This window comes from Xiphophorus couchianus, chromosome 22 (assembly GCF_001444195.1).
Source record: "Xiphophorus couchianus chromosome 22, X_couchianus-1.0, whole genome shotgun sequence".
NCBI lineage: Eukaryota > Metazoa > Chordata > Actinopteri > Cyprinodontiformes > Poeciliidae > Xiphophorus > Xiphophorus couchianus.
The window spans coordinates 21,038,486-21,060,760 of NC_040249.1; the positions used below are offsets into that span (position 1 = coordinate 21,038,486).

A 22,275-nucleotide genomic window follows, 5' to 3' on the forward strand; every position below is an offset into this window, starting at 1 on the left:
GCCGCTGCTGATTTGTTTACATTAGTTTATGTTAAATATTGGACGACTCATGGCAGCCAGGAATGTGTCTACTTGGGTTACATTGAAATCTCTTCCAGAAAAATCGAAACCCCTCTCTCCCATAACCAACAGATGAATAAAAGTAAATTGGCTGATTATCGTTGACGTCCAGTAAAGAGGACAAATGGTGTCCTCAGGTTGCTGGAACATTTATTGTGTATGAGTTGACACATAACCAGAGGAACATGGGTGTTCCTATTCCCAGAGGTTTAAGATGTCAGGGCTGAGCGTGCCGTGGCAGAGAGGGGCATTATCCCAGGTAGGGTGGAGGTATCCAAAAATAAAAAGCAGAAGAAGCTCCTCGAGGACAAAGGTGTGCAGCAAAAGACGAGCAGAGGGACGGAAATCTCCCAGTCATGGCAGACACAAACGGGACCATCAGACTGGGAATTATGAGGTGAGTTAAAATCTATTTTCTCTTTCTTTGGTTTTAGTCATTGGGATTAATCCAGCATTTTTATGTCTCTCATGAGAAAAACATTCATGTTTTTATTCATCAGTTTCTGTATGTTTGAGGAAAGAAAATAGTTAGTAGTTGTGTCATAAATAACTTTTGCGTAGAGCTAAATGTTCTTGTATGGTTGCAGTGACCAATTGGGTATTTATTTAAGCTTTTATAAACTATTCAAAAGAAAATATTTCAAAAGGTAAACGGGACAAAAGAAAGGAACTAATTGATTGAAGCCTGTGTGGAAAGCAGAAAAAATAAGTAAATCATAAAATATAAATAAAATGTACAATACAATATAATATAAATGATTACACCACCTGAAATTACAGGCTACATGTTACACATTAAATCATTTAAATCTGTCTTAATCCAGATTTAAATCTGGACTCTCTCAGTAAAGTCGTTTTGGACTAAAGTTACAGATTATCTCAGCTATTTCTAACCTAGTTTAATTTTTAAACACCTGCACATCTAAACCCAACTCTGTCTCACAGCAACGCTTCAGAAAAGGTTTCACTTTGTAGCAGGTTATTAATTCAGTATAAAAAATATATTTTCCTCAATTTCTGTCAGTTTTAGTTTTTATCACCGATTGAATTCAGCTCTAGCATCTGGGACTAATGTTTCATTCAACATAAATATTGATGTTCAATAATACAAAATGTTTCTTAATGTTTTAATATTCATTAGGGGGAAAAAAAAGTGGAGTTAGATTTTTTGAGGATGTTTTTTAAGAACTTTTTACACCCAGATGGAAAACATAATTTTAGACTTTAAATGAATGAATGACTGAAAACTTCACTCTGAACTTATAAACAAGACATATTATTAGTAGAAAAAAAATAATAATAAAAAAGTCTGCAGAATTAGCATAATTAAAAATATTGCCAATCAGGAAACTATTCATAGAAAAGTCCAACAACAATAAAATTGCTATCTTTTTATTGGTCGATTTAGCTAGCTAGCTAATTAGCTACCTGTCAGTCTGTTTCTAGTTGAAAATTTTCTTTAAATCCTTCGCCTATTTGACCCATTCTGGATGTAGATTAAGGCCACACTCCACACTACCTATAAATTATCTACTCTAGCTGTATATACAGTATATATGGCTGTAATTTATCAGTCATTTCATAGTTTATATATATCTATATTTCTTCAGCATCTACTTTTAGGACTCCTGAAATATTCCATATAAATAACCAATATGATAAATATCAAGTCTTGTTTCTTTTTATGTGGTATTTTATATATTATATTCAATCAGTCATATATACAACTATTATATTACCCAACAGCAGGCAGAGCACGTCTTTTAAAGCTGAGCTACATTCATGTTCTTTTGTGGTATATTTTTATCATTTATTTTTAATTATTTATATTCATACTTTTTCAAGTCCTATTCTTGCTGTTTAACAAATTTACACCACAAACCAACATGCACAAACTCCTTGGTGTCTCTTTTTCTTAAATTAAGCTTTGTGTACATTATTTGACTTCTTTTGAATTAGTCTATGTCCATAAAAAGTCTTCCGTTTAATCTTAAACATAATTAATTAACAATCACTGTGTTTAAGGTAAAAACTATGTAAATACTGATGTTCATTCTCTCACCATGAGGCTACAAACTTCTTTCAGAATAAAAGTACACATTGTATGTGTAAACAACTTTTTAGCCTATAGTTACAATAAAAGCATTAAAAAGTTTTTAAAAAATACAGAAAAAATCTAATAAAACTTTTTTAATGCTGCTTGGTTGTTATCTGTAACGGTAAATTTCACTTTTAACCCACATCTCTGTCCTAGTTGCAGAACCTCAGGGGCGGTAGGTGATCCTCCATGTATGTAACTGGAGTCTCTCCTGCCGTCCATCCAAAGCCTCCGTCTAAGGCAGACAATAGCCCTGCATGTCCTGAGGGGTGCTTTAACATTTAGACTGAAACCTAATAAGAGCAAACAAGAGATTATTTTCATTACTGTTCAGATTTATGGCAATTGCTTCTTTGAGTCATTTCCTGTAAAAGTACTTCAAACAGTGACAAAGCATTCAGGCCTGGGAATATTTGCAACAATTTGACTAGAATATGTTTGATAACAACCTGAACAAATCATCTAGCACTTGTGTCAAACTCAAGGTCCCGGGGCCAAATCTGGTCCGCCGTAGATTTTTATGTGGCCCTCTAGATTCCAGATTACATCATTAATTCCCTCCAGTTTTTCACAAATCTGCAAAATTCACACAGAATCAACAGATCCCAAATTCAACAGTTTAATACATTTATTAATACATCCTTGCACAACCGGCCCTTTAAGAACGTTCAGATTTTTGATATGACCCAAAATGAAACAAATTTTGGCACCAATTGGAACTCAATATGCATTTATTTGTCAAATTATCAAGATCAACTAATATTTTAAAAACATCAAAGCCAGAGACTGAGAAACTAGACACCCAAAAAATGCATCATTTGTCCTGAAGATTGCTTTAGCTAATAAAGTGAAATCTGTCTTATGTGAAAATGAATTTTTTTTTTCCCTTTTAGGTTTTCTATCTTGTGGCTGTTAACTGTCTTCGCCCTGCTGGTTTACTGCTTAGCAGGTTTGTGCAGTTCATGTGCTGTAATGAATAGAGTGATTGGTATTTCTTAAAATTTAGAATAATTTGGGTTTTCAACTTCTTGTTTTCCCTTCTTTCTTTTTAGCTGTCGTTGACAAGAGTGAATGCGAGGCAGAAGGCATTAAGTGCCACGCTCAGGCCGACTGCCTGAAGATTAGCAACAGCTTCACCTGTGCCTGCCGCGTGGGCTACCAGGGTGAAGGTCTGCAGTGCAGCGACATCAATGAGTGTCTGAGTGGCATTCAAAGTTGTCACTCGAAGGCCCGCTGCACAAACTCTCCAGGCAGCTACTCATGCGTCTGTCTCGATGGATATGTTGGTGATGGTAAAACCTGCCAGGACATCAATGAGTGTCAAACGAACAATGGGGGCTGCCACCCTTCTGCAGTCTGCACCAATTTGGATGGTGGGAGAACGTGTCAGTGTAGTTCAGGTTTCACAGGTGATGGCGTCCAGTGCACAGACGTCAATGAATGCACAAGGGAACGAATCTGCCATTGGAATGCCACCTGCACCAATAACCCCGGTTCTTTTGCGTGCACTTGTAACGCGGGCTATAAAGGAAATGGAATCTACTTGTGCATGGACATAGATGAGTGTTCAGAGAATCGTGTGTGTTCTACTTTATTAGGTTTCAAAGGCTGCGTAAACACACCTGGGTCCTATCGTTGTACGTGCCAAAGTGGTTTTCAAGCCACTGGACAGAACTGTATTGACATTGATGAGTGTGCAAACAACATCTGCAGCCCCAATGCAGATTGCAAAAACTCTGTTGGATCATACCAGTGTACCTGCAAAAGTGGGTTTGTGGGAAATGGGTTGACATGTGCTGATATAAATGAATGCATTGCAGGCAATGAATGTGACTCGAAGGCTGTTTGCATCAACAGGTTGGGCAGTTATCAGTGTTTGTGTGTGGAAGGTTTTGTTGGAGATGGACGACGCTGTGAAGATATTGATGAGTGTGCAAAGCCAAACATTTGCCCGTCTTTCAGTACCTGTGTGAACAATCCTGGGTCCTACAAATGTGACTGTGGGAGTGGATTAATATTCAATGGCTCCAAGTGCAATGACATTGATGAATGCAAAGCAGGACAATGCAGCCCTTCTGCAAACTGCACTAATTCACATGGTTCCTTCTCTTGTCAGTGCCTGTCAGGCTACAGAGGAGATGGTTTTACCTGTGACGATATAGACGAATGCTCTTTGAATTCAAAATGCCATTTGAAGGCCGTTTGCAAAAACGTACCTGGTTCTTTCAACTGTACATGTATGACAGGCTACTCTGGTGATGGGCTTCAGTGCAATGACATCAATGAGTGCCTGGTGAATAATGGAGGCTGTAAAAACAAAGCAACATGTGTCAATAACCAGGGGTCTTTTGCTTGCCAGTGCCAGTCAGGTTTCATCTTGATTAATAAGACAATTTGCCAAGACATCAATGAGTGTGTGGAAAAGAGCAATCCGTGTGGAGTGAATGAAGAGTGCAAAAACACTGATGGGTCTTATGAGTGCCCTTGCCAGGCTGGCTTCAACCGCCCTGCTAGCAACATGGCCTGCGTCGATAGGGACGAGTGTCAAGACAAACCGTGCCATATCAATGCCACATGTCTCAACACCATTGGCTCGTACTCCTGCACCTGTAAGAGAGGCTTTACAGGGAATGGCTCTCATTGTTTGGACAAAGATGAGTGTGCTCAGGCGCAAATATGCCACACAAGAGCCACATGCACTAACACTGTAGGGGGCTTTTTCTGCTCTTGTCAGCAAGGTTTCACAGGTGATGGATTTTCCTGCGAGGATGTGAATGAGTGTTCTCGCTCCAATACCACCTGCCCTCCTTTCTCACAATGTGTCAATTCTCCTGGTTCATATGTTTGCTCATGTTTGAATGGTACGGTGGCCTCTAATGACACCTGTGTGCCACCAGTTTTTCTGTGTGATCCTCCCTGCCACAGCAAAGGTTTATGCCACCTTTCACCTTCCGGATATCAGTGTGTTTGTGACATGGGCTTTGATGGCAATGGAGTGACCTGCACAGACATCGATGAATGCCAGATGGACAATATTTGCCCTGACAATGAAACTGAATGTTTGAATACTCCTGGATCATTTTCTTGTGTCTGCAAACAAGGCTTCACTCTCAATGGGACTCAATGTGTTGGTAATGATTTCTTTTAATATTTGTTATTTAAAACAATGAATGTCCAGAGCCAAGTTCAGCCTCTATATTAGGTTATGTGATATTAAAGTTGAAAGACAGAATTTATACAGAGCTGGGAAAAATTACATCCCCTCTAATTATATCAGACACAGATTACCGTAAGTAGAAAAGGCAGTTTTCAAATGACTATTTAATTTATTAATGGAAGACAGTGGACCCAAACCAATATGATGTTATGCAAAAATGTAAATGCCTCCTTTTTAAATCATAAATATATTTTTGTTGCAGTTTTTCTAGCCACACCAAATACCTTAACAGTCTATCTACTGATCAGGCATAACATTATGAGCAGTGAAAAACACTGGTTAGCCTCATCGTGGCACCAGACTGGTTTTTTGTATTGATTTTTTTAAGCCAAGTCATTAATTTGGTGACCATACTTGAACTAGATCTCTGCTTTTAGCTTATTCTGATTGCTAAATTATTTATCTTTCATTGTTTCTCTCTTATTACACTATTTGTTCATGACTTTTCCAGATGTGAATGAATGTGATACGGGGCAGGAAGAGTGCAGTGAGTTTGCCCAGTGCAACAACACAGTGGGAGGCTATTCCTGCTTTTGTCGAAGTGGTTACACAGGAGACGGGAAGAACTGCTCTGGTACGTATCAGTTCCTTACTATGTACAAGCTGTTGATCTTGCTTCTGTAAGTGGACACTCTTGTGAGTTTTTTAGCACATTTTGGGGCTGTTTCCCTGACACTGTCCCATTTTGGATAAATTATAGACATTGATGAATGCCAAGACCAAAATGGAGGATGCCACCCATTTGCCAACTGCACTAACATGCCCGGATCTTTCTCCTGTGTCTGCCCGATGGGCATGGAGGGGGATGGCTTTTACTGCAAGGATGTGGACGAATGTGAGCAGAACTCTACCCTGCCAAACAACTGCAGCTCGCAGGCTGTGTGTCTCAACACCAATGGTTCCTACCTCTGCCGGTGCAATCATGGATACCAAGGGGATGGTTTTATTTGTAATGATGTTGATGAATGTGAGTTGGCTACAGCTTGCAGCAAGAATATGACATGCACCAACTTTCCTGGCTCCTACAGCTGCTCTTGTATATTGGGAAACATATACAATGAGGGCATATGCGTTAGTGAAGATACCTGCCTAAATACTACTAATTACTGCCACCCGCTTGCCAAGTGTAACACACACCAGGGTTCTTACTACTGTCAATGCACAGATGGATATGAAGGAAGTGGGACTGACTGCTGGGACGTAAATGAATGTGATCAGTTACAAGATAAAGCCTGCCCTCCCTTCTCACACTGCCGAAACACGAATGGTTCTTTCATCTGCGAGTGTTGGAAAGGTTTTCGAGACAACGGTACACACTGTCAGGACATAGATGAATGTGAGATGGGAAACTTCACCTGCCCTGACAACAGCACTTGTAATAATACAGAAGGGAGTTACAACTGCACCTGTGACCCAGGATTCTCAGGCAATAATTCCTTGTGTTTGGACATTGATGAGTGCTCCCTTGGCCTGATCCACTGTCCTGTTTTTTCCAACTGCCTAAACACGATTGGATCCTCCATCTGTGGGTGTTGGGAAGGTTTTCTAGACAACGGTACACACTGTCAGGACATAGATGAATGTGAGCTGGGAAACTTCACCTGCCCTGACAACAGTACCTGTAATAACAAAGAAGGGAGTTACAACTGCACCTGCGACCCAGGATTCTCAGGCAATGACTCCTTATGTTTGGACATTGATGAGTGCTCCCTCGGCCTGATCCAGTGTCCTAATTTTTCCAACTGCCTAAACACGATTGGATCCTCCATCTGTGTGTGCTGGGAAGGCTACCAAAGCAATGGCACAGAGTGTGAGGACATTGACGAATGCCTGGACAATTCCACCTGTCCTGATCATAGCACTTGTGTGAACACCAAAGGAGACCACCAGTGTCTTTGTGATACAGGGTTTTCCAATAGTACTGACTTATGTGTGGACATTGATGAATGCAGTGAAAACAACGGGCGAGAGCTTTGCACAAATGGGACATGCAAGAATGCTCTTGGTTCTTATTACTGTGATTGTTTTACAGGATTCTTGAGTAATGGTACAGAGTGTGTGGATGTGGATGAATGCTCAGAGCTTCTCAACTCCTCAGTATGTCAGCCTTTCTCCACATGTGTTAACACTCTAGGTTCATACCTCTGTCCCTGTAATGTAGGTTTCATTCTGAATGGTATCAACTGTCTGGATGTGGACGAATGTCTTCACCCAGATCGTAGCCCATGTCCACAAAACTCTATATGTAACAATACAGAAGGGTCTTTCCTCTGTCACTGCTCCCCTGGGTACCAACCCATTGACACTGGCTGTGAGGATATTGATGAATGTAAGAGCAGCAACACCTGCCGCTCTGATCAGGTGTGCACAAACCTACCGGGAGCATACGACTGCTCTTGCCCTCTTGGTTACCATGAGGAGAATGAGGCTTGTGTCGACAGCAATGAATGTGAGAATTCCCCATGTCATCCCTTGGCATCCTGTTGGAATACACCTGGCTCCTTCTCCTGTCACTGTCACAGAGGCTTCACTGGGAATGGCTCCTGGTGCAAAGATGTGGATGAGTGTGTTGCCTTTACCAACCCTTGTCACTCCCTCGCTCAATGTCATAACACCCCAGGATCATTTGTTTGTGTCTGCATGCCAGGCTTCCTCAGCATTGGGCCCCTATGTGTGGACATTAATGAATGCCAGCAAGAAAATGGGCAGTGTCACTCAGCTGCTTCCTGCATCAATTATGTAGGAGGATTCAAATGCTCATGCAACCAAGGCTGGGAAGCTACCACGGATAACGGTCTTGGAAAAGAAGGCTGTGTAGACTTGAATGAGTGTGTGTCCCCCAACCGGTGTCCTCATCAGACATCCTGTACCAACCTACCAGGGAGCTACGCCTGTTCCTGCCCAGCAAACAACACAGTTTGCAATACCTTAGCCATAATGGGTTAGCTATGCATTTGTTTTTATTACATTTTTATAACCAATTCTTTATGCTGCTCATTTTGTTGATTGGAAACAACCCGATCAAATAAAAAACAACTCAAATCTATAAGGAACTAATCAACTTCCAGTCATGTATGTAGTTAATCGCAAAGTTATTGTTATACCTGACTGATTTAGATCTAAAATTATTTTTAATTTAACCAAGAAAATTCTGAGACAGACATTTCTAAAACGCTAATAAAGCTATGTAAAAGCAATATTATTTAAAATGAAAGAAATTGATGTTTTCTTATTTAAACATAATTTTCTGAATAATAAATTATAAATATTTTGTGGAATTACAGCAATCAAAACCTTCTTTTCATTTTTTCTTTAGTGTTTTGATCTTTGGTGATGATTGGAAGACCTCCTTACCATTACCCTAATCTTTAGCTCCCTTCATATGTTTTCTATTAGATTCAGGTCTGGGCTCTAGCTGGACCAGTCCAAACCATCAATATTACATCGATGTTAGTATTCCACTGATGCCCTCTCAGTTACCAGTGCTGCCTTTAACAAAAAATAATGAATTTGTTTTACTTTAATAAAACAGTGCTGTTACAAGAAAACTAAGCAATATTTGCTAAGACCATTTAAAACCATTTGTACTTTGAAAAATAAAGAAGCAATAAAAGTGAAACATTACAAGTTTAAAATAATTAAAATGCAAAATTAACTTATTTCTTAGCTGTATGTCTTAAACAAAGAGGGCAGAGAAAACCATACTGTCTTAGGCTGCGTTCACACTCAGCCTGAAGTGACCCAATTTCGATTTTTTTTGTCAAATCACATTTTTTTTGGCGTGGTCGTTCACACTTCCAAATATGCGCGAAGTCTGTGATCAGCAGTGTGAACCGCGAACGAGCTCAAAGTATCTGGCATGCGCAGTAGAGGGCGCAATGACGTCACACAGAGAAAGTGTGCTCAGTGTTTTGCCAAGCGCCAAAAAACAGAAGAAGTGCTCAGTGCTGGCGGAAGTAAACACAGGATGCTAACGGTGGAGCATAGCTAACGATTTTGAAGTTGTTGTCTGGCCGGAGGCTGGACATTAACAACTTAATCCTCATTATAGTTCGCCATGGTTGTTGTTTTTCTTCCCGCTTACGCATATCAGGACGCAGAATATTGACGTTTGTCGAGTATCAGTGACGTTCATCACCTCATCGTTAGGATTCAGGTCACATTTGAAAAGATCAGATACGTATCAGACATCCAAGAGGCTTGGGTCGCATTCGAAAAAGAAAAAAACCCGACCTATATTGTTCAGCTTGTCATGAAAAGATTAGACACAGGTCGCATAATGGCGGAAAAAAAAAAAAAATCAGAATTGGGTCACTTTGGGCTGCAGTGGGAACGCAGCCTTAGGTTGACAGCCAAAAAACCAAACTTGACTAACTGCCTGTTCTCCACACAGAGAGCTCTCTGTACCCATACGGAGCAGAGGCTGGAGATAGAGAGGTGAAAATAGAAGCAGAAGATGGAAATTCTCCGTTCATCACGCCAAAAGCAGGGTTTCCTTTCATGGGGAAACTGTACGACAGAGTATTTGTGAGTCTGACTATTCCTTCTTACACAGTCTCTCTACATCATGTTCGCTTTTCCTCAGATCACCTGACAAGTTTTCTATAGGTTTGTAGGACTGACATCACCATGAATGAAGGCTGATTTCTGTGTGGATTTGATTATATGTTTCAAATCGTTATCCGTCTGAAGGACCCAGCGATTCTCCCTTTTCAGTTTTCTGGGAGAGTGCATCAGATTTCCATCTCCTGATGTTTTAAAGTGTTGAAGATTTTCAAACGCTTCACTGCAAAAACACAAAACCTTACAGAGGATTTTGTTAGTCTAGTTCCTACTGCAAATCAGACAAAATTAACTTTCCAATAAGATATAGGAGCTTTTTAAGTCAATAACTCCTTAATATTGATTTTAAATAAAAAAATTACTAGTTTCACTGGCAGATTATTTTACTTGTAACAAAACATGTTATATGTGAAATAACCTGCCAATGTAACTAGTACTTTTGATCAATATTAAAGAATTATTTACTTAAAACAAGCTCATATTATATCTTGCAACAAAGTTATTTGTAAGTTAGTTTTGTCTTAATTCAAATGTGGGATATACACTGTAAAATATTTACACTAAAAACTAGACAAAAATACTTGGTAAAATTCAGCATATCTAAAAATCATTTTTAAGAAATCACTTTCAAAGTTTCAATCTTTTAGTCAGATTTTGCTCTAATCAGAACTGTTGTGCTCCTATATAGTATTTTACATATTTTGTCAATTTGATGCCATATTGGTTCTTAAAGCTGCTGTATTTTCTCAAGAAAAACACAAAAAAAACAGATTATAAATTGTGACGTGCAGAGTTGAATATTAGGTATTCATGGGTTAGCCAGACCATTTTGTTTTGTAATAATATGTGTTATACTTCTGCAAAAATGCAAGGAAAATATAACAGAGAGACTCATTAACTCTTAAAAGAACATATTTTATTATGAAACTATGTTGTTTGAATGGCCGTCCTATGCCTGCAGTGCCTGTGTAACTTGTTATTAGAAATGATCTGGCAGTATTTATGGAAAATCATATCATATTAGCATCAACACTGGGAAACATGTTGATGATAAGAAATGAAGACATTAGTTCCAGAGGTCTAAACTAATAAATTAGTATATCAATTACTGAAAATTTTCGGTTATATTTCAAATAAATTTGAATTCTTACTGTGTTTTTTTTACACTGAATAATTTTATTAAATTGAAACGTCGTTTTCCTCTAAAATGTTTCTGTTTGAGATTATTGTACTTCAATAGATTAATTCGTTTTATGCACATTTTCACCAGAAGCGCCAATAGAGGGCGCTCTATGACCAAAGTAACATCCTGGTGAGTTCAGGAGCTTTTCCCAGCAAAACGTTATGAGATGAGTCATTTTCTGTAATAACAATGTTCAGGCGTAATATTTACATCAGAGTATTTGGTTATTCACAGTTCACAGAATATTAAACTCAACAGAAAGAAAAAAACTTTGATGTCTGAACATTGTACTAACTGATTTACTTTCAGTAAAGAGCCTGACTGTGTCTTTATTTAATTTTTTTCAGTTTTCTGATAACGGCCTGGTCCAGTTTCAGTCGCTGGCTGAGAACGAACAATACTTGCTCCCGTCTCCCTCTACTGATGGTTTCCCTGACGACATGAAAGTGCCATTATTGGCTGTCTTTTGGGATGATGGTGACCTCACCAAAGGCAACGGGAAGCTGCACTATCAGGTCAGATGAAAACAAAGACCAACGCGCTGAAAATATGTTTTTTTAAATTGGGTTTAATTTAAACCAATCAAACTTACTTAATCTTTGCAATAATTGCATCGTTGTTGTTTGATTCTTTTAGGAATATTCAGAACTGGATGCATCAGATGTTTACTCCCAGATGGTTTTCAAACGCACAGCAGATGAAGTGACAAAGTTTGAGGGTTTGAAACAGAGGCCTTCGTTTTCCCCCACCTGGATCATGAAGATCACTTGGGAAAACGTGATGCCCGTCTCCTTTCAGAAGGTCAACCTGTCAGAGGTCAGGTCAGCTTTAAAACCCTGACAAAGAAACAATTAGTACAAACATAAAATATATTAAGTTCCTCACTAAATATGCATCTCTGATCACTGGGATAAATAAATTCTAGCATATTGAACATTTAAACTGTGTTGTTTATATGACCTGCCTGTATTTTGATTCATAAAGATGTGAAGGATCAGTGAGTGTTATTGCTTGGTTGTCCTACTTTAAATGTTGTGCAATGTGAAATTTTTAAGGTGAGTCAATGAATAGGTCGTGGTTTCTGTACAGATTTCCAGTTTGGTATCTGGTGCCACCTGGTGGTGTCTTAGTGGGATTTGATTTTGCCATTCGTCTTATTTTTTGCATCATGTCTGTGCAGATAGAAAAAAAGAAGTAAAGTTTTGCCAAAAAATATTCTCAAAAAAAGAAAATTTCTGAGCTTTGAAAGTCCAGGATTTGCTTGAAAACACACAGACATTTTTAGAATAATCTCAGAAATCTTTTAGAGAAAAATCCAAACATTTCCGAGCTGCAAAAGCAACAAAATTACTAGACAAAAACCCAGACTGAGATTAATCTCAGAAACATTCTAGAAAAAAAACATGGACATTTCTGAGTTTCAAAAGATTGAAATCTTCAACTTTTTCACATTTTTGAAACTTAAAAATGTCAATTTTTTTTCTAGAAAATTTCTAATATAAATTTCTGAATTTTTACTCGCAAATTTTCGACTTTTGAAACTCAGAAATTTCCAAATTTTTTTTTGTAGAAAATTTCTGAAACAAATTTCAAGTTCTTTGTTGCACATTTTTGAGCTTTCAAACTCAAAAATTTCCAATTTTTTTCCAAAAATAAAAATCCTGAGATTAATCTCAAAATGTTTTAGTTTTTTTCTAGCAAATGTTTGACTTTTGAAGCTCAGAAATGTTTTGTAGACAATTTCTAGTTTTTTTGGTGAAAATTTACTCCTGTTTTTTTGTCCCCATCTTCAGTGACTCCTGTGCAGTGAAGTCTTACCTGTTCTATCGCAGTTATTCCTTGTATTTGATCCAATTTAAAGAGTTGCTAACCTTTGTAGCATTTGGTGAGTTTAAATGGTTTTCCTTTGCAGACCAACACCTTCCAGTGTATCTTGACAACAGATGGAGTGCGTTCCTTCGCCCTTCTGCGATTTGGGCAGATGAAATGGGGACCTGGGCTGAGAAAGCATCACGATGCTCTGATCGGCTACACAGACGGAAAAACCACGTTCAAGGAGACCATCAAACCTCTAGGGAACCTCTTTGGGCGCGCAGGCAGATATAGACCTAATGAAGTTATAGGAACACTGGGGAATCTCGGCCAGCTGATATATGATTTAACTGGACCATTAGGGTCGAATGCAGATGCTGGAATCAAATGCCAGGCCTGGTCGAAGGAAGAGCCGGACCCGGCCGTGTGGATGTTGGGGCTGCCCTCCTGTCCCTGCACCCAGATGCAGGCACAGGAGGACCAGGCGCTCCTACTGGACCTCTCCGACCCGGGTGAGACAGTCCAGAAGTGGTGGGCGGGCACCTCTGGGCAGGTCTTTAAGTCGCTCCTGTCCAACCAGCATGGCGCCGGGAAGAGGTGTGTGTACGAGCAGGAAGGTGCCCTGCTGGCTGGGTTCAACGAGCGCTACTTCTACGGACACAGCACTCAGAAACATATCGGTAAGACCCTCAAGTGGTTAGTTTCCCTGGAAACAGTGGAGTACAGATAATGGGTGGTTTGTTGTTCCACTGGTAAATTTCTCCATAAAGTAAAATAATATTTCATTGCAGGAACATAATTAAACACAGAGAAATTTAACCTATAATTTTGCGCATTCATTCAGTGGGGAAAAATCCAACGTTAACTGGAATCTTTTATGCAAATTTCACTTCCATTTGAGTTTCTACTGCTAGAAACAAACCCACCCAGCGGTTTTCTGTGAATAAGTTCATGTTTTTTGGTGTCTGGAAAACGAACTCTTCCAAAAACCTTCTGATTATTAAGTCACAATTGGCAGGCGCTGCCCCGTTACCTAGCAAGCACAGCAGAGCAGAGCCCAGCTGAGCCCCATTAATTAGCAACCCGAGTAGAGTCAGTCACCTGGTTTTAATGCTGCACAATGGCTGCTGGAAAAGACAAGTGTTTTGTTGTTGACATACCATCCAGAAATCACTTGTTGCATTCTTGTTGCTTGTGCAGGAGGCTCCACTGATGCTCTTCAAAGTTTGAGTTTGGGGGCGTGGCCAGCAGCAGCTTATTTGGATTTAAAGTGACAATACGCCCTAAAACAGCTAAAAGCAGAACTGAGCAGACTGAAATCTCATTATCTAAGGATGATTTGGGGCAAAAACTGTAATGAACATGTTTCATATAGACCATACAAAACATTTGTTTTTGCTTTCCTCAATCCCTCAAAGATTTTCTCTCTGCTGTTTAGAGATAAACTTAGTCAAAGAGTTTTATGGTGTTTTCTTACTGCAAGAGTTGACTTTAGATTTGGAGAGCTCTGTAAAAAAAAAAAAAACAGAATATATTGTTGTATGGTTAAAATCTCCAATGCTTTAATACCCAGACATCTCGTCGGATCATCCAGCTAAAACTGAGCATCTATAAGAGACATAATTTCACCAAATGTTTCCTTGCAGACGGGGATCTCCTCCCATTTCAGTGGTGTTGCATCGACTCTCCCCAGTGCCATCTCTACCTCAGAAAGAGACCTTTGGATCGCTGTCAAGGTTATGTCTCCAGCATTCGCAGCAACTCCAGTGGGGCAGCGCAGGGCACCGGTGAGGAATCCCCAGAAAAAAGTTTAAAACGAGCAAATTATCTGGATTTTAGTCTTACTTTAAAAGTGAAAAACAATATTTCCCTACAGCGTTGGTGTACGGCAGTCTGCATTTCATCACCTTCGATGGGACAGAGTACTCGTTTAGGGCCCTGGGGGAGTTTGTGATATTACGTCTCTCATCCGCAAGCGGCTCTAATATCTTCACCCTACAAGGACAGATTGAAAAGCTGCAGACAGTCGCAAGAGAGATCATTGATGTCCCAGTGGTGGTGCGCATGGCTGCCTTCCACCAAGGCATCGGCAAGGTCAGGATGCAACGACGGCAACGCTCACCGTTCGGAAAAGTCATGTTGACCTCTGAGAATAATCCTTTTAACTCAGATTAAATCAGATTATTCAAACCTATTGGAGCACAGGCAAAGTTTTATGTGTTTCATTGGGATGTTATGTGATAGACCAAAACAAAGTAGTGCATAATTGAAAGGTGAAATAAAAACAATACACGATTTTCACATAATTTTGACTAATTAAATGTGACAGTTTTGTTCAGCCACCAACTTTCACTGAATTTATACCTTTAAACCTGACAAAGTGCTGGTTCTACTGGCAGATTTTTTACTTTCGTCATGTTTTCTTATGTTATAAGTGAAAACATCTGCCAGTTTTCATCAGCATTAAAGAATATTTTACTTAAAACAACCTCCTGTTTCTTGCTGAAATGTTACTTTTAAGTTAGTTTTGTCTTATTTCAAGTGTGCCAAGATATTTACAGTAGGAACTGGACAAAAATACAGTGTACGATTTAAGATGTTTTTGCAGTGTGAGGTAGATTATGAGGTCAGTATCGAGAGTTACAAAAGGAAATACAGTATTCCAGCATTTTTTACCTTTATGCTAGTTTTAGTAAAGCAAAACAAACTTGTACCTGCACCTTTAACTAGTTTTAATCTTTATCTGTTATCAGATTGAGTGGAGATGCTCTGACAAAGAGAGCGGACTGCAGATTTTTGTGGATGATGCTGAATTCTCTGTCAGAATCGGTAAAATGCATCACACACTTTCGATGTGCATGACTAAAATATAATTTACAGATCTTAAGAAGAACATCTTGTGCCTCTACCTGTCCTTCCAGGTGTTGTGTACGAGAACAAGCAGAGCTTTGCGGTGCACTGTCGCTCGGTGAATCGCTGTGCAGCGGTCTATGCCAGCGGTCTCAGAGTGGTCGTCTGGCGAAGCGAAGGCTACCGTCAGCTGGCGGCCATGGTGGAAGTCCCGGAGAACTTCTACAGACGCACCGTGGGTCTGATGGGGCTCTGGAGCACCAACCACTCCGATGACTTCCTCATGTCCAACGGGAAGGTCGTCCCCTCCCAGGATCTCAACCCCCCCCAGGAGGAGCAGCTGAAGCTGTTTTACATGTCCTGTAAGTAAAACATGGACTCAGTTTTCTGACAAAGTCTTCCCAGTCCAACCTCAACCCAAACTTATCTGAAGTTAATTTCCAGTCTGAACTTCAGAAAAGACATTTTAGGGTCTGATTGCAGTTTTCTGGCAGATCCCTGATTACTGATCTGTAAAAAGCCACACTGCAAAAAAATGTAATCTTATCAAGTATTTTTGGTTTCTGGTGCAAATATCTTGGCAAACTTGAAATAAGACAAAACTTACTTGTAAGTTATTTTTTAGCAAGATATTGGAGCTTGTTTTAAGTAAATAATTCCTTAATATTGATGAAAAAGTTCTAGTTCTTCTGGCAGATTATTTAACTTGTAACAAGACATTTTTCCCATGTCATAAGTTAACTGATTTACTTTAAGAACCATCACTTTTTCATCAATATTAAGAAATTATTGACTTACAACAAGTCCCTATGTCGTTCTGAAAAGTTAGTTGTAAGTTAGTTTTGTTTTATTTCAAGTATACTAGGATATTTGCAGAATCTAGACCAAAACTACTTGGTAAGATTTTGTGTTTTTGCAGTACCTGACCTGCTGATTCTGATTTTGGTCAATGTCAAATTTTTTTGTTTGAAAAGCTGTTAAATAAAGAAAGACAGTTGCTGACAGCTGCGAGCTGACTGAGCGACTGGCGGCGCTTTGGACTTTCCATCCAGAACGATTCACCTAATTCCAGGCGCTGAAGTGTCTCTAATATATTATCACACTCCTCTAAATGTATTTATTTATTTGTTTATTTCTAGTCATTTTGAACTTATCACTCTTAAGTATATATGTATTTTATAAACTTTGTATTTATTACCTAAGATGGAGTAGCTTTCAACAAATAAGCAATTTCCCCTTGGGGATCAATAAAGTATATTCTATTCTATTTTATTGTAAATAACTTGGTGTTTTTCTTTTTCTTATTTTTTAATATTTTTAACCAAAGGTTAACTTCAATAGGCACGAGATATTCTCCTGAACTTCAATGCAACCAGAGTATGAATTCAAATAAATAATCATATAAAGTATAATTTATTTACTCAAATAGGATCATACATTTTTCTGTTTCCCTTTCCTTTATAGAATCATAGTTTGGGATTTTTGTGTGTAAAATATGTGCATAATTGCTTAGAAGGTGATGCAAGCATGAAAGTTTACACAAATGTTGTTCAGCAATCTGGAAAACCATTTTATTGTGGTGATTAACTGTTTACAGTCACATTTTGTAGTAGAGGATGTTTGTTTTACCCCGAACAGTGTTTTAAAAATGGTTTTTGTTGCTCACCAGCTACGTTTGCTGGGGCTGAGCCCCCCCTGTCCTTAAACCCTAGTGACGCCCCTGCTGCTCACATCTCACCCGTTTTCCAGGGGCGGTCCCGAAACCTGAGAACCTGCTGGTCTCTTCGTCTCAAAACGTCCCCCTGGCTTTGAACTCCACCGCGCCGCTGCTGGAACGCCTCAGTCCTGCTGAGCTGGAAACGCAGATGAGAAATTGCAAAAACAGCGTTGAGTGCGTTCAGGACAGCGTGGCGTCCGGCATCGCCTACCTGGGCCAGAAGACTCTGGAGGCCCAGACTCAGTTCAGGAGCCTGGCTCTCCTCTTCGGTACATTTATCTAGCATTTCCAGAACTTGAAGTGCTTCTGTTTCTGCCTGAGCCTAATGCTGTGCGACATGTTTGTGATCCGGCAGGCAACATGCCGCCTGTAGTGACAGAGCCCGCTGTGATACACACAAAGGTCAACTCTCAGGTCAACGTTCAAATTGTCGCTCAGGACCCAAACGGTGACCCCATCACCTACACATTGCTATTCGCCAGCTCAGAGGCTCATGTTGGCAGGGGTGAGACACACACACACACACACACACTCTGCCTCCATCCATCACTGTTGACATTTGTTAGCTGGACGGCGAAGCCACAGTTGAGTCACACAGACAGAGAGCCTCTTCCTGCTATGACAACTGCGATGCGTAATTGGTAGGTGCGTGACTTTCTTCTTCCCTTCCAGTGAACGGCTACCTGACATGGACACCGCGCAGCACTAAGCCTTACCAGCTGGCTGTCAAGGTCAGTGACGGGCAGACGAGCTCCTTGTTCACCCCTGTCCTGCGCGTCTGCAACTGTCTTAACGGAGGAACCTGCCTGTATGACAGCGTGGCTGAGAATCACCTGCAGGGAAAGTTTCAGGTACTGCATTCCTGGATTTAAGCTGTTATTTTTCCTTTTCTTCAAAAGACAAAAGCAAAAGTGTAAATTAAATTTTGAAAGCGGAGGTAGTGGAGTTGCTGACCGTTTGCAGCTATGGCTACGTTTTAATGCTCAATTCCAATTTTTTTGTGAAATCTGATTTGTTTTTGCATCATTGACGATCACAAATTTTGCAGGATGATAAATTGCACCAGACGTTTTTGCGATAAACGATAATATTGTTGTTTTGACATTTTAGAAGCGACATAAAAGTAATGGCATATTCTCAAAGATCGTTCTGGAAGACATTTAAATATCCAAAATAAACTAAATTAATTATGAAGACTCTGTAAGCAAAATTGTACCATCAGCTAATTTACTTATGTGGTAATACAAATACTTATTTTTTGTTTTTGTATGTCATTGTAATCCTAAAAATGGCTCAGTGATAACCCTGAATATTAAACACTCATCAGAAGGATAAAAATCTACTGTTGCCATGGTGATTCCCGCCTTTTTTGTGGCCTGGAGGAGCTGAAGCACAGTGGGCGTGTCCCAATTCCGTTGGAGTCCTTCAGCATATGTCCTGTCGCCTAGCAACCAAACACAAGCTCTAGTTAACATGGAGCCTGAAATCTTGCTGAGTTTTTTGTTTTACTTACTTAATCCTTTTTAATTTATTCAATTATTTGTTTAAATTAAATTAGGCAAAAAGTATATTCAAAAATGTTTATGAAGATGACATAAACCCAAAAACACAACCAGTGTAAGCTTCTAACATTTTTTTCTTTAGTGAAAGCAAAAATAACCCAGTCAGCCTGCAATCAATCTGTTGTTTGGTGGTTTGTTTATTATTCTGTGTTTCTTTAGATCCGCCATGTTTCTGTTTTACTTCATTTCAGACCTTAGTTTGTGTCTCTAGTTTGTTTATTTCTTGTGTCTAGTTATGCTTTAGTTTAACTATGCTGCTTATGTCCACTCATTCTTTAGTTTTAGATTTATTTCCCTCGTCCCCTGGTGTTTTTGCTCTGCTCTGGCTCCCTGTGTTCTCCTTTAGTTTTTCTAAGCTCTGATAATCATTTTTTCACTAAAACATTCTTCATCTACAACCCTCATCAGATAACCTACATCATGGCTGAATCTTGGGATATTTTAGTCTGTGAAGGAATTTAACATTGTAGCAATGACAAAACACATCAAATAACATCAAGTGTGTCCATTATTTTTCCAATTGGACACTATATCATTTTGTCTTTGTTGAGAATGACACTAGAAACAATTTAAGCTTAGAATTGTCACAGTTTCTTAATTTGAGAAAAACCATCCAGTGGTGTAAAAAGTGTCTGTTTTTAAAATTTATCCTACCTAAATCTTTTCCTTTTTCATCTTTATTTAATTTACAGGTAGTTGGGTGCTTGTGCCCGAAGGGATACAGCGGGATGTTCTGTGGAAACACAACAAACACATGTCGGGGCAAACCGTGTTTCAGAGGGGTGCAGTGCGACCCAAAGTCCGGCCCTGACCAGTTCAGCTGTGGAGACTGTCCTGGCAACACCGTCTCTAACGGCAAACAGGGATACAAATGCTTTGAGTATGGTCTGTATTACATGATATATCGTTTTTAAATCTCACAACCTGAGACCCAATTCCTGTCCTTACCCTTGTTTCCTGGTGTTCCTCCCCAGACTTGTGCAGCCCTCCTTTCACCTTCCCGTGCCACAAGGATGCAGAGTGCCTATCCGCCAAGCTCAGCTACTCCTGCACATGCAAACCTGGCTTCAGTGGAGACGGATACAACTGCACAGGTGCTTAATGTCGACCCAAGTTTTTATACTCAGTTTACTCCATCGCTTTACAACTGCTAAGCTTTCTTTGTGGTCTGATTTGGAAGTGGAATAACAGTTGCAGTCTTTTTTGGTAATTTCTCATGCGGTTTCCACAGGCTGAACACTGCAAAACACAAAATCTTACCAACTGTTTTTAGTTTATTTTCTATGCTAATATATTATTACACTTGAAATAAAGACAAAGCTAACTTACAGCTAACTTAAATTGGAGTTTGTTTTAAGTCAATAATTCCTAAATATTGATGAAAAGCTATTGGCAGATTATTTTACTTTTAACATTTTTCCATCTTATATCTTTGCTGAAAAGTTATTTGCAAGTTAGTTTTGTCTTATTTCCAGTGAACTAAGACATTTTCATAGAAACTGAACTAAAATACTTGGTAAGATTTTGTGTTTTTGCAGTGTAGGTGGGGAGGTTCTGCTATAGCAGTCTGGATTGCAGTGAATTTGAAGAAGCCTCTGACTGAAGACACGCTGTTGTTGTATAACAGTCCCATGGAGAGCATAATTAGAGTTGATTAATGAAAAATCCTTCTTAGAAAGAATTTCTCCTCCACAGAACACCTGCATTTATTCTGAAATTAAATCACACACGGCTGGACTCTATTTATTAATTAATCAACTTCTGAAGGTGATTTGTTTTTATATTTAGGTTGATCAAAGTGAAAGAAACTGACTCTCATGTATTGTGTTTTCTTCTATTTGAGTTGATTTATCACAAAAATCCCTCTAATACTCAAACATTTGCAGTTGTAATTAGGCCTGTCACAGTAATCAATAAATCAATTAATTGCATGATAAATTAAAACAAAGTCAATAATTTCCATTGGCATGATTTATCGTTTATCTCTGTTTTTCTCTCTTTGTACCAAAAAGTGGATGATAAAAGTCTTGCCATGTAATGGGTGACTTGTTTGAGTCATTGTTGGTCTTTGTGTTGCAGATGTGGATGAATGTGCGGAGCTCATGGCCTGTAACAATGCCACGCATGAGTGTCTGAACAAGCACGGATCTTTCGGCTGCAAATGCAGATATGAAGACGGATGTGGTACGTACACTGATATTAACGGTAAATTACCAGCAAAGAGGATTTACTGAATAGACAGCATTGATACTTTGAGAGGATCAGAGATTTTTAAAAGACCCAAAAATCAGACCTGAACCTATTGAACGTTGTATTTCTGTTTATGGAACAATCTGTTTGGTTTTGAGTTGTTTTTTCAGGTTTGTTTATTCTGTTTATTTAGTCTCTTTCTTTTAATGAGATCAGTCTTGTTTCTGTTTTACTTCAGTTCAGTCCTCCTTAGTCTGTCCATGTTTATTTTCTGTCTCTTCCTTGTTACTCTAGGTTAGTTATATTTCTTATATCTAGTTATTCTTTAGTGTTAGATTCATTTCCTTGCCCCTTGTGCCACTTTCTCTCTCCTCAGCCTGCAACCCTTTCTTAATCTAATCTAATATGTTCAGTAATCAACCTTTTCATTACATATCCAACTCATTCTCATTTCCTCCTGCTAAATCCAGTTGAATCCTGTTATTTCCCGGCTTGCTTTTGTTCCTGTTTTTGTTCTGCTCTGGCTCCCTGTGTTCCCTGAGGTTTTTGTTGGTTTTTCCATTAAAACGTTCAACATGGTCCCAGGTATTTTCTGCATTTTGGTCCATCCACAAACTCACAATTCATGACACAATCTGTCTAAAGAAACCAAAGAGAGCAATTTTTACTTTTAAGAAAATCAAGGAATAGTGAAGCATATCGATTCAGTAAAGTGCTGCATCATACAAAGATAATATATTTATATGTGCACATTGCCTGTTTTGTGTTTAACAATATATCTATATGGATGATTGATTGATGTTTAGTAGCTTCTGGTAAAAGGAATTGACTTTTGAGAAAAATTTGAAACTTTTGAAATTTGGGTTTTTAGATTATATAAGATTTTTGTTTTCAAACTACTCATTTTCATTCAAATTTTGTTTGTCAATATATGACAAGAACATTTTAAACTCCAGAATGAAATAAATATTTAATCAGTAGTTTATTACAATTCAAAGAAAATAGCTCACAATCGGAACCGTC

General features: G+C 39.0%; 1 protein-coding gene across 2 annotated transcripts in view; it reads left to right on the forward strand.

The window, feature by feature from the left end:
* The first annotated feature begins 304 nt into the window (after positions 1-304).
* Positions 305-22,275, forward strand: part of LOC114138574 (fibrillin-3) — a 28,966-nt gene continuing 6,995 nt past the window's right edge. The window contains exons 1-19 of one of the 2 annotated variants that reach the window (XM_028007935.1): positions 305-457; positions 3,052-3,107; positions 3,211-5,289; positions 5,827-5,949; positions 6,076-8,316; positions 9,769-9,902; positions 11,469-11,636; positions 11,758-11,937; positions 13,034-13,613; positions 14,580-14,720; positions 14,810-15,027; positions 15,687-15,762; positions 15,855-16,145; positions 17,533-17,769; positions 17,856-18,005; positions 18,173-18,351; positions 19,755-19,947; positions 20,037-20,156; positions 21,142-21,246. In XM_028007935.1, coding sequence (XP_027863736.1) covers positions 417-457; positions 3,052-3,107; positions 3,211-5,289; positions 5,827-5,949; positions 6,076-8,316; positions 9,769-9,902; positions 11,469-11,636; positions 11,758-11,937; positions 13,034-13,613; positions 14,580-14,720; positions 14,810-15,027; positions 15,687-15,762; positions 15,855-16,145; positions 17,533-17,769; positions 17,856-18,005; positions 18,173-18,351; positions 19,755-19,947; positions 20,037-20,156; positions 21,142-21,246 — 7,312 coding nt within the window. In that variant the 5' untranslated portion in view covers positions 305-416. The remainder of the gene's footprint in view (positions 458-3,051; positions 3,108-3,210; positions 5,290-5,826; positions 5,950-6,075; positions 8,317-9,768; positions 9,903-11,468; positions 11,637-11,757; positions 11,938-13,033; positions 13,614-14,579; positions 14,721-14,809; positions 15,028-15,686; positions 15,763-15,854; positions 16,146-17,532; positions 17,770-17,855; positions 18,006-18,172; positions 18,352-19,754; positions 19,948-20,036; positions 20,157-21,141; positions 21,247-22,275) is intronic. The other variant, XM_028007936.1, reaches the window with a different exon arrangement.